Raw genomic sequence first — 12,816 nt, 5'->3', positions numbered from 1 at the left:
TGGCAAAATCCAAGTAGATCACATCCACTGCAACAGATACAGTGTTTTAATTATAAAAAAAGTTTTAAATTTAGGCCTCTTCCGATGCACCGCACTGGAGTGTAGCATCATTGCTTAGTGCCAGGCTTTGTTTGAGGTCGGACCAGATGTCCATGGATCCTCCTTCTCCATGCAGCAGGATCATACTCCCATCAGAGATCCAAGATCCGTAATCCCTTCTGGGTATGTGGACGGTGGGTTGGATAGGACTCCAGTCGGACCCCAAGCCTTGAGGAAAATTGATGTGCCACAACAGCTGCCAAACCCCCGGAGCAGTACACAAGGTAGGACAGCAAGGGCAGCTTAATAAGTGGCGCCAGAACTTTTGGCATATCCTCTCAAATTTTGCTTCAAAGATTTCTTGCCATAACACGCCCTCCAAGTTTGTGGAGTTTTGTTGAGGGCTACAAGGAGTAAGCTGATAAATAGGAGCCCAGGGCCAGAAGATCGGCTGCCTCTCTCAACTACCGAACCGTCGGCTGCATTAGGCCTCAGGATAAACACAGTGTCACGGCAAGGGTGCATAATTCATTACTGCGTATTGTCTCAATGTAATTTGTGTAGTGTATAGATAATCTGCTTGCCTGGTAGAGGTGGTATTGTCAATGTCAAAATGCGTTAATTTGATTGAATGGAAGGTTTATAGCCTTAATTCCTTTTGAAGATGAGACCCACCAAAGAGGTCAGATGACAGAAGGGGTAATGTAAATTGCAGAGGAATGTGAAAGCTGCAAGCTGTGAGATTCTACACTTGAAAAGCCTGGATGTCTGACTTCAGCCATATGTCCTGTACCTCTTAATTTATAAGTCAATCTCTTTGATATGTTAATGGCCATTAGCCTTGTTCCAGTATCATATCCAAAAGGAAAAAACATAAATATTTACCCACATAATAATAATGAAACCTTATTTTTGTTATATTTGGAATGTGACAAGCGCCATCTTCTAAACAAGCTCAAACATGATTGGCATAACTTAACCATAGGGGGAAATTGTGATTTCCGTCATAGTGGGTCGCAAGTAAGGCTCGCGACATATTTTTAGAATGGGAAAATAATACATTTGTAGATGCAATTATTATTTCTGTGGCAGGTACATAAGAGAAGATAGAACCAAATGTTTCCATTTGGATTGATGTTGGTCTGGAACACAAGGGGTTGGTCACTCATTATCTTTATAGATACGCCTTTACTCCACTAGGGGTGGTAATCCACACGGTATATATCCAATGATACTGAAATGTCTTAGTACTTGCTTGGGGCCAGAATCTAATTCTAAGTGAGTCACCATCTTTCCTACCAAAGATCCCCTGAGGCAGATGTATTTACTTTGAAGAGATGAGTAAGTGATTAGGACTTTCTGTTTTTTATCCCTTTTGTTTTTACCTGTTAGTGTAACTAAATTGCTTGCCATCTATATTTTTGTCTGCACTGTGACTTTTTTTTGCTCATAATAAATATTCCTTTATTAAGTTCTGCCTTTGTCTGGTAAAGCATCACGTTAACTGAAGAAACTAATTAGTGTTTTGCAATTCCTTAAATATTGTGCTAAGTTGTATTTGGTGGGTTTTTATTATTGATTTACCTGGGGGACCAAGGCCCCCCATTTATAAATTGTCTTGGTGGTGGCAGCGTTAAAATAGTAAAAGTTATATTATAATGTTTAAGTGTGGGTGGTGTTAAGGGGTATTTTATTTCTGGTCTAGTACAGACAAATAGTGAACTTTAACCCTTTTACCACCACAACGACATCACACCCACTTTAAGTTGGGTGCATTCGAGACACATGGTACTTGTCTGTCAGGACACCCTGGCTCTGGCTCAATACGTGGCAAGCTATAATAAGAAGTTTTTGCCTTTTTTTTTTTTTTTTTAAATGAATTTGTATTTTATCATTTTAAATCTATGATGATACCTTTTCAAATATATCTGCCACCATATAAGCAAAATGTATCAATGGGGGGGGGGGGGGGAGGGGGGGATGAGAGGGTGGATTACACCTAATTTACAATTTATGCTTGAATTATTAACATAACCTATACACTGCCAACCTTTAAACTGTGCTTCGATTAATCCTTTGCCAGATTTCTAAATTATTTTTTTTCCTTATAATTTGTTTTTCCACAGATAACATTTTTACTAGACTGAGCATGAGATTATCACATATATATAGAAGAGATATTACACACATTATATCATATATATATATATATATAACTATATAGATAAGATAGATGTAAATATATACATATGAGTTATTATATAAAAATTTTGAGACTTACCATTATGTTGAATGTCAGTGTTTTCAGGAAAAAGCTTTAGTATAGCTGATCTACGATACACAATATGAGTTCTCCCACTTTCTTCCTCATTTTTTTCATTTTCCAAGGGCTCTATAAAAAATTCATCATCATCTGTGCGAATCATTCCAGCCTGAAATGAATAGTTGAAAATGAATTGTCGAAACTGTACTATAAATGTAAAACAAAATGTTAATGCAAGTCAATTTAATGCAACATTATTTTAGTTTTTTTAAGATAACACAGCATATCTAATTAAGCTTGTATTTGTTAAATAAAAATCTTTACTTGCAGAGTTTAGAGCAACTAAACGGTCTTAGTCTTGGATAAACATTCTAGAGTTGTTTCAGAAACGTCATTTTAAATAAGTGATCTCATTTTTGAAACAATATCCACTTATGGACCACTATTAAGATATATAGTCATGGGAAACAAAGTACAGCCTCTTTGCATTATATGGTTTTACATATCAGGACGTAATAACAATCATCTGTTCCTTAGCTGGTCTTAAAAGTAAGTAAATACAACCGCAGATAAACAACAACAAATTACACGGTGTCATTATTTAACGAAAATAAATGTAAAATGAGGAAGCCATGTGTGAAAAACTAAGTACACCTTATGATTCAATAGCTTGTAGCCAGTGGCGTACATACCGCGGTCTCAGGGGTCGTAGCTGCGACCGGGCCCGTCACTCCAGGGTGCCCGGACGCCCTGCGACCAGGTACGCGCCGCCATCTTCTGCGGCTCTGGCCGCCGCCATCCAAGGGGTCCATCGGGTGGGGAGGCCCATGCTGTCACAAATTAACAGCGCGACCGGGCCCCCTGTGATTACATCACACGCTGGGAGGAAGTGACTGCACGTCACTCCTCCCAGCTAACACATAGAGCCCGCGCAGGAGGAAGCAGAGGGAGTCAGAGTGGGAACTCTGACTCCCATCAGCCTGAGTCACCACTGGACCCCACGAAAAGTCACCCTCCTGCACCTAAAAGGTAGGAAACAGGAGGGGGGCTTAAACATTGTGTGTGTGTGTCTGTATGTGTCTGTCTGCATGTATGTGTGCCTGTCTGTTTGTATGTATGTAAGTGTCATTGTATGTGTGTGTGTCTGTCTGCATGTGTGCCTGTCTGTATGTATGTGTCTTTGTATGTGTGTGTCTGTCGGTTCCTGCCTGTGTGTATGTGTGTCTTGTGTGTGTGTCTGTCTGTCTGTGTGTGTCTGTATGTGTCTGTCTGTGTGTGTGCCTGTCTGTATGTATGTGTGTGTGCCTCTCTGTGTGTATGTGTCTTTGTATGTGTGTGTGCCTGTCTGTGTCTCTGTGTGTCGGTCTGTCTGTATGTGTGCCTCTCTCTTTGTATGTATGTGTGTCATGTGTGTGTGTGTCTGTATGTGTATATGTGTGTGTATGTGTCTGTATGTATCTGTCTGTATGTGTGAGAGGGAGTGGGGGGGAAGAGGAGGGAGGGGCACGGATCAGTTTCACTTGTAGCAGCAATAACCTGAAATAATCAGGTTATTACCGATTACTGTTCTGTCTGACTTTATCAGTCTCACATCGTTGTAGAGGAATTCTGGCCCACTCTTCATTACAATGTTGCTTCAGGTCATTGAGGTTTGCTGGCATTTCTTTATGTACAGCTCTCTCAAGGTCCCGTCACAGCATTTCAATCTGTCTGGACTTTGACTGGGCCTATGCAACACCTTGATGGCTCTTTTTCAGCCATAATTTTGTAAATTTGCTGGTGTGCTTGGGGTCATGACCCAATTTCGTCTAAGCTCTAGACTGACTTTTGGTATACAGAGGAGTTCATGGTCGACTCAATGACTGCAAGGTTCCTGAGGCCTGTAGCTGCAAAACAAGCCCATCCACCATGCTTGACAGTTGGTATGAGGCATTTGTGCTGATATGTTATTTTCACCAAATGTGGCACAGTGCATTATGGTCAAACATCTCCACTTTAGTCTAGTCTGACCAAAGAACATTGTTCCCGTAGTCTTGTTGTTTGTTCAGATGTAACTTATGCAGACATAAGGGCCATACTGCCATGTTTTTTTTGGAGAGATGAGGTTTTCTCCTAGCAAACCTTCCAAACAAACCATACTTGTTCAGTCTTTTTCTAATTGCACTATAACGAACTTTAACATTTAACATGCTAACTGAGACCTGTAGGGTCTGAGATGTAAATCTTGTTTTCTTTTTTTTTCAATTTCTCTGAGCATCACATGCTCGTTCTGACCTTGTGGTGAATTTGCTAGAACATCCAATCCTTGCAACTGTCTTGAATGTTTTGGAAATGGCCTCATAACACTTCCCAGTTTGATGGGAAGCAACAATTGCTTCTCTAAGATTATTGGTGTTGTCTTTCCTCCTTGACAATGTGTTAAAACACACCTGAATGCTGAAGACCAGCTGACTGCTAAAAGTTTGTCTTTTATAGAGGTGGCCACACTTGCTGATTATGAATTAATCAAGGACATTTGATTAGCAGCACTGCCTGCTATTTGTTTCCTATGTTTTTTTCTACACATAGCTTCTCCATTTTTGTGTATTTTTGTTAAATAAATCATGACACTGTGTAATATGTCATGTGTTGTTGCTCATCTGAGGTTGTATGTACTTAATTATAAGACCTGCTAAGAAACTGATTATTATTAATATTTTCTGATATGTAAAACTATAGAATTCAAAGATGGTGTACATTCTTTTTCCCATGACTGTAAGATCTGCAACCATTTTTTCATGCTGGCTGTGTCAGTCACGCAGGGGAGGTGTGGCTTGAGCTGCATAGTCAGAAGCATAAAGGGAGTTAACTCCTAAAAGGCAGATAATTGAGCAGTAAGACTGCAGGGGCATGATCTATACACTAAAATTACTTCCTTGAGCGAACACTGTTTTGGTGCCTTTAAGCTAAGGCATTAATACTTCTGGTCATCTAAAAGAAAACGTATCACCACTTTGAACCTATTAGAAAAATTGTAGTTCAACAAATAAAATCCTGTATGCATAAATAGCACAAGAGCAATAAAAGTAGGTATACATATGCAATATGAGATCAAGGAAATTATTCAGCAAATGGAGGCAGAGTTAATCACCTGAAAAAGTAAGAGCTGAATAAGGCAAATGCAAGTGTAACTGCACAACAGAAATTATCTATATATAAGAATTTTGCAAATGCATGTTTTAATTTCTAAAAGAAACCAAGAAATTGGTTTATGCTAAACAAGGCAGCCTCGACTTCAAAAAAGGGTGAAAGCAAATCAAACTACAGAAGAGTATGACTGGTTAAGAATGCATCCAGGAAGAGGTGTACACATATATACAAACATACAACAACTCTATATGTGTGCACATACAATTTTTATCATATTTAAAATGGTCATTTATTAAAACGAGTTTAGAAGTTGAGGGATGTTTAAGAATTCTATGCCTACAACCACTCATGATGTAAATCATGCACTTGTGACAAGGGGATTAGTAGAAGACGCAGCCAAGGTGAATTAACATTTAACTTTATTATTTATAAACAATTAATCTATTTGGCTAACATAAATGCTGCATGAAGGGACAGACACATACATATAGTGGGGGGAGAGGAGGGGTTATAATTTAGGTGCCTAAGGTGTTAGTCAACTATATTCAACACGTTACTACAGGGCATTGTCCTGCCAAGAAGATAAAGGCATTATTGAACAGTATTGAACGCATTAACATTACTTAGAATGGCTGGGATTAATGGAAAGTAGTCCAGAAGGAGTGAATATACGGAGTCAAAGCAAAGCCAAAATCAGAGGAGTCAGAGGTACAATAATAGGATGGAAAAAAACAAGGTCAGGAAGCTTAAAGCTTCTCTTTCTAACTTGATAATCTTCTCCCAATAATTTTTCTTTCTCTCTCTATTCTGCAACTTGTTTTGTTTTTTCATTAGTTGCTGGTACTTAGTCTCTGATCTGCTGGCTCCGCCAAATTATGAACTCCTTTTCTGACATTGGATCCTTAGTTTAATGTTGTCCTTCAGTGTTCAGCATGCAGCACCATCATCACACACAACAAGGCATTCAACACTATGTCAAGGCATTCAGGGCAGTCTTCTGTACCCTCACATGCCATCTCATTCTTCTCAGGCCTTTTGTAGGCATGGCTTCAAAATTATGAGGAAATATTTCTTCCCCTCGTTCACCCAGTATATCTCGATAACACCAATGCATTTGTTTCAAATGTTAACCCCTTGTGTCATCACATCCATGTATTAGAGCTCATGTCTCTCCCATTTTGGGTCTGTCGCCTATGCTCTCCAGAGCACATACCATTCATTGCCAGGAATAGCATATTTGGTAGTGAACTGATTTAACACCTTTACCTCCCAAAAAGTCACACATGTGGTTCTGCGTATGTGAACTGAGAGAAGAAGATATGATGTCACTTTCTATATCCGACTCTTGCCTCACACAGAGTTCACACCCTGCAAGGAGAGTAAAAATAAGGAAGCAAGAGAGTAATAGACAGGCAAAGAATACATAAAAAAAAAAAAAATCCCCAACACAAAAACGCTGTTGGACATAAAGCCTCAGGTGATGGAGAGCAAAATGTAAGCATCAGGAAATGCAAAGTTTGACATTAAAAAGGCTAAAGTAACTGGACCCACATTAATGAGGGACTGATCCGGTAACTGCACATGCGCCCTGCCATTTCCTATAGGAAATTATGCACCAATAATGCTAGCAGAGAGACAGAATATAATACATTAATCAAAGTTGAGTGACAGATTATGGAAAATGACCACAGCAAGGTGGCAAACTTGACTAAGCACCACTAACTTCTAAAGATTGCCTTGTATCAAGCGCACCATCTCTGACATTTATGTGGAGGAAGTGACGTCAATGGAAGAGGATCCGATTGAGTAAGAATTTGGCCTCGACGCTGGAAAAGCTTTCTTTTTTGGGGAAAGGGGCAGGATAGGATTGATTGGGCAATAGTAGTGTTACAGTAGTTATATCTTATTCACCAATATATGTGGTAAATGTCATTGTTTTCCTAAAACATTTTACCTTAAGGCAAGATAAAAAAAAATGGTTAAGCTGCATTAAATAAGATAAAGAGAACATCAGATAAATAATGGGTTGACTACATTTCACTTTAATAAACAGCATGGAATTATACACAACATTCTAATAATAAGCAATGTTCCTCCAGAGACATTGAGAAGTCATATTTCTCAACATACTTGAAGTCAGATATTTTTTCTAATCACAGTTTGGTCTTTGACCTAGGTCTATGGGGAATATAGCTAATGCTGGAATTGAGAGCCTCTCCATCAGCAAATATGAATGATATGTGGTCATATAATCTTTCCCTATTTATCTCTTTCCTTCAATAAACAAATGGTCTGCAACCTGTAGTTACCATAGAAACAGTTACTTGAAGAATTAGAGACTGACAGCTGAAAACATAAATAAAGTATAATTATATTTGCCAGAATTCAAAGCAAATCGTTTAAACTCCAAGAAGGATGTGGTCTGTTTTCAGCATAGGGAAACCACAGCCATATAGACCATGTCCAAATTTTAGGTTGTTGGCTGCGGGATGCTAATTATTTTTCATATAAATTACATTTTCTGAAGGCTTTAAAATTAATTCAAAAGGTGGCACTGCTATAATTAGAGTATAAATTATAACAGGGCAGTTTGTCACTCTTGTAGGGGCATCACAGTGATCTCAGATAATTGTCCTTTACAATATAAAGCACCATTTAAAAAATATTTAGTCCTGGGTTTCATTTAACACAATATCATATGCATATATCATAGTGCCAGGGACACCACAATTTTAAAAATCCTGCAACTGCAGCCATTTAGTCATACAAAGCAAGAATGTTGCTACAAAGTATAGAGGCAACAGGACAAAATAATATCATTTTTTGGTAACAGAACAATAAGACAAAAGAATTGTACTGCTTCCCCAAAAAGTGACTGATCTACTAGTTAGTTTTAGTTATGTCTGCATAAATTGGTCTGACTTTCCCAAGTACAATAATATGACTGTCACAAAAATGATCTGTCCATAAATCTTTTTAAAACAACATTTCCAACAGATTATTTTTCGTCTAAGCAAGTTACAGAGTTACAGTGAATGTAGTTATAATTACCATTTCAAGATTTGATAGTGTTTCAATGTGAAGGTTGTCATTATGGAGTTGCATTACAATTTTCAATTTATAACTCTCAGTGACAGTCACTAACAAAGTAAATGTTGAAGCGAGCATGTGATGTATTTGAGCAATTCGAATGTGTACATGAAATATGAAAGGACTTTATGAGTGATCAGATGAAGGTTGTGCACCCAACATGCACAAAAGAAGCTAAAGTTGACTGGAAATATCTTTATTTCTACAAATAATTTTAAAACGTTGCAGGTTTCAGCACAGGATATAGGCAGGTTTTCATTTTCTGCTTGATAGTAGACATCAATTGCCATGGATATGTACAAGCACAACATCGGTTCTACAAGTATCTTTTAGTAGCAAGAAGTCTCCCTCACACAGAGCTGTGCATACTTTGACTGTAGTATTCAAGTATCAATAAGACACACTAACACTCACACACTAATACTCACTAACAGACACACACCGACACACACTCACTAACAGACACGCACTAACACTCACCAACAGACACACACACTAACACACTTACAATAAAAAAAATAATAATTAAGTTTCAATCCACCCAGCCTCCTACCTTTGGGAGTGCTGAAGTGGATCTTTCCCTGTGGTCCAGTGGGGCTGGCTACAGCTTAGGGGGCGGTCGGGAGGTCTGGCAGACAGGTGAACGGAGGAGGCAGGCAGCGAGGAAAATCTGATCTCCCTGCTCAGCTCCCTCGTGCGCCTCTTAGTGATGCCGGGGCCCGGAATGACGTCATATTCTGGCTCTGGCATCACTGCAGTGCGCGCAAAGGAGCTGAGCAGGTAGAGCACGGGTGAGAGTGCTCCCTTGCTGCCCGCATTTGTGCATGCCAGCCTTACGGGGGCTCTGAGGTGGCCAGGACAAGAGGCTGGCAGGGCGGTTATGCCTTGTCAGCCTTGCACTAGATACAGCGCTGATTATGACATAATGTATACATGTTAGGGAGGCGGGCGTAATTATCAGAAGGAGGTATTTATACCAAAAGTAAAGATAGAGAAGGCATATAATCTTGAGGACCTCTACAGTACATGCAAATGTAATGTCTTAAGATATGAAAAAACTGCAAGACAAGAGTCTGCACAAAGTGTTGCCTTTCAGGAATTGTCCAACTTTGCAACAAGAGATCATCTAAGGATGATCAAGAGATCAAGAGATCACAAGAGATCATCTAAGGATTACAGGATTGTACAGGCATCTCTATGTCTGGGAGAGGATTGCGGCATCCCCCGCTTAATTTAATCTCCCAGACACAGAGAAGCCCCAAAACAAAACAATATGAAAATAAAAATTTAACAGCGAAGAACACATTATACATCCACAGATAGTTAAATGCTGGTGTGCCCAAACTGGGAAAATAGCACCCTTGGGTACCCGAAAATGGTGTTAACACAGTGAATAAACTTGACCAGATGGATCCGGCAGATGAGGCCGAGCAGGATTTCCAGAGGATACTGGTCCCGGTCAAGATGGGCAACGGCTCCAATGTGGTGAAGGAGAGCCAAGGGAGAGAGATTAGCCTTTTACTGGAGTCGTGCACCAGTAATCCATGAGGTAGGCAGGCTCCGCCACAGTTACATTTTCAGGTTTGTAGTCACTTGCTTGGGGACTGATGCCATTCTTATGTTTAGTCAGCCTTTATTTTTTTAGCCTAGGCTTTACTCTTCTAGTCTCTGCTACTCCTCCTATGACCATATGTCACATTTCCTTTTTTCTCTAATGGAGGATACAGGCATGGTTACATAGGCTGAGGGAAAAAAAATGAATTGTGCCCATTAAGTTCAGCCTTACTCACAACGGCTGCTTTTAATTTAAAGAAAGGCAACACTTTCCAATTTCGCAAGAAACTAGGAAAAAAAATTATTGTTGACCCCTGAGTGTCAGCCAGATCTCTCCTTGGATCAAAAAGGGATTATGACAATTTAATATTATATCACTTAATATTAAGTTTTTGTTTTGTAAGGAGGCAAAATTATATGTTCGTCCGAGAATTATTGCCCCTTTATATACATGACATTATCTTACTACCCATAGCAGCTGCTGATTGACATTTGGCATTGTTGGCCAGTTTGTCGACTACAACTATTACTAAATCCTTCTCATGTGATGTTTTCTCTAACTTACTACCATTTAGGATGTAAGCTGCTTGTGCTTGTCCTTAACCATAAGTGCATGATCTTGCATTTATTTACATGTCCTTTAATCTGCCATTTGAGTGCCTAGTTCCCTAGTCTATCAAAACCCCTCAATGGTAATGGTAATTTACAAGTCCCAATTATTACTATAAAATGGGTTCACTTGCATATGAATTTGCATATTTTAAAAGATCCTACCTGCTCAGAATAGTGCTCTCCCCTCTCTCTCTCTCTCTGTGAGCCATGAGCAGGGTATATAAAATAAGAGTGCCCCATGTGTCTGGTCCTGTCATGGACCACGTCATTCAAGCAGCCTCATTCTTGTACTTTTTCTGATGTGGCCTGATCAGTGTGCACATAAGAATATTTAAAGGTACAGTACACCTATTCCATAGTTTCTGTATCTAGTACCCTATGTGTGTTTTTTACTCGTATTTCTGTAATATTCTGGTTTGACCTTGGCTGTGTTTTTGAACATCTTTGTAATCATGACCCACCTGGTAATAAATCGTTTCTGGGTATACTTATCTTGACAAATATGTATTTGTTTTGCCATCAAGATGCATGCAATGTTGGTACTCATTCGCAACAAATAAAAAAATATTGATATCTGGGTGAATGGATGTCTTGACTTTGAAGCTCTGAATACCTTTCCTTGTAAACCACACATTTTTGACAACTGAGCTAGTGATTGTATATACTTACCTAATTCTAGTTATGAAATTCTCCCAGAAGAATTAAAAGCAAAGGTTTTGATGGTGATGTTTGTGGCAGACCTGGTATCATTCCCTGAGGTTGCCTGAACTTATGTGTAGTTTTACCGAACAGACACTTGTCCCCCTGTTTGTGGACTGAACAGAACTTGTGTAATCCCCCTCTTTATTGACTCAGAACACCGACCACCCCTGGCTGTTAACCGCAATTAAAGGATTAACTTAAGGGATTTCCCTGGGTGGCCACCATTCGTATAACCGATCGCACGTGGTCTAGTGCATGGTGGCCATTTTGTCTACCGAACACAGGCAGCAGTACTTGGTCGTCAAGCGTGTGGAACTTATTTTGGCTACATGTTCTCACGAACGGCAGAGATGATTCTGCTGCCCGTACACTTTCCCAACCAGCTACATGAACCACGTTCAGGAGAAACTACCAATTGGGGAGAGCATTCACTACCTAAGAGCCAGGGTGAGTGTTCATCAGTGTTCATACAGGAACCCCCCGAAAGGAGACCGGTCGCTGCCCTGGATTCACTGAAACTCTTTTGGGGCATCACCTTGTGGCTGGCCAAAACTTCACCAGAATGACAATTCTGTTTCAACAAACAGATCTGAGCGCTTTTTGGATATGTTAGGCGCTCAGACCAGGGCTAATCGGGGATATCGGACCTTAGGGGTTCCTGTAATATTTTCCTATGTTTTTGGTGTGATTTATAATATTTTATGTTACTTCCTGTGCCTGAGAGATAATTGAGTTAGCCTTCCAAGAACTCAATTGTCTCCCAGACACAGAGACGACGGGGAGGAGTTTGTACTGTACTCTATGGAGATCCTATGCTGGGGGTCTGTACATAAAAAGCCAAGTGTGGCACAATAAATGTCAGTTGACTCCCAGAACTGTGTTTCGTCCAGTTACTGGGGGAATGGGCTATAATCACTGAACAGCTATTTTTTTCCAGCTCCAGAGGATTCCAGCAGAGATATTTGATTTTAGGATTGCAGCTCCGCTACAGTGTTCTTTTTTCACTGGCCCAATAGAATAACAGCAAGACACAGCTTCTGACTCATCATTCTTCTGCACAGATGGAATTGTCCCCATATGACACCAAATAAAATCTGAGAGCTTATTTGGCTGAGAAAATAAAAAAAAGTACTGCTGAAGTATTGGCCTGTTTTCAGTTTTCAAGATAATGAAACATTCCAAATCAGTTAAAGATTTCTAAAAAGCAAGAAAAATACCAAAAATAGGTTTAGTAACACAAATGTGCATTCCTAACCATACAGTGTTAAAAACATGTAGAAGACCATTTTTGATTTTCAGAGGGTTCTCCACAAAGTAGAATCTAGACATTAAAGCAATTCTACTCCTAGGAATTTGCATGAGTTAAAGGACCACTATAGTGCCAGTAAAACAAGCTTGTCTTAATGGCACTATAGTGCCCTGAGTGT

The 12,816-nt window shown here is 39.6% G+C and overlaps 1 protein-coding gene across 1 annotated transcript in view; it reads right to left on the bottom strand.

Moving 5' to 3' along the window:
- LOC134602545 (A disintegrin and metalloproteinase with thrombospondin motifs 2-like) overlaps window positions 1-12,816 on the bottom strand; it is a 571,473-nt gene that overhangs the window by 395,203 nt on the left and 163,454 nt on the right. Inside the window, exon 3 of the mRNA XM_063447513.1 lies at window positions 2,321-2,471. Within this exon, the coding sequence (XP_063303583.1) occupies window positions 2,321-2,471 (151 nt within the window). The remainder of the gene's footprint in view (window positions 1-2,320; window positions 2,472-12,816) is intronic.

Source organism: Pelobates fuscus, chromosome 3 (genome assembly GCF_036172605.1).
Source record: "Pelobates fuscus isolate aPelFus1 chromosome 3, aPelFus1.pri, whole genome shotgun sequence".
Taxonomy (NCBI): Eukaryota; Metazoa; Chordata; class Amphibia; order Anura; family Pelobatidae; genus Pelobates; species Pelobates fuscus.
The sequence above is the reverse complement of the archived record's forward strand: the minus strand, read 5'-3'. Positions and strand labels throughout refer to the sequence as shown.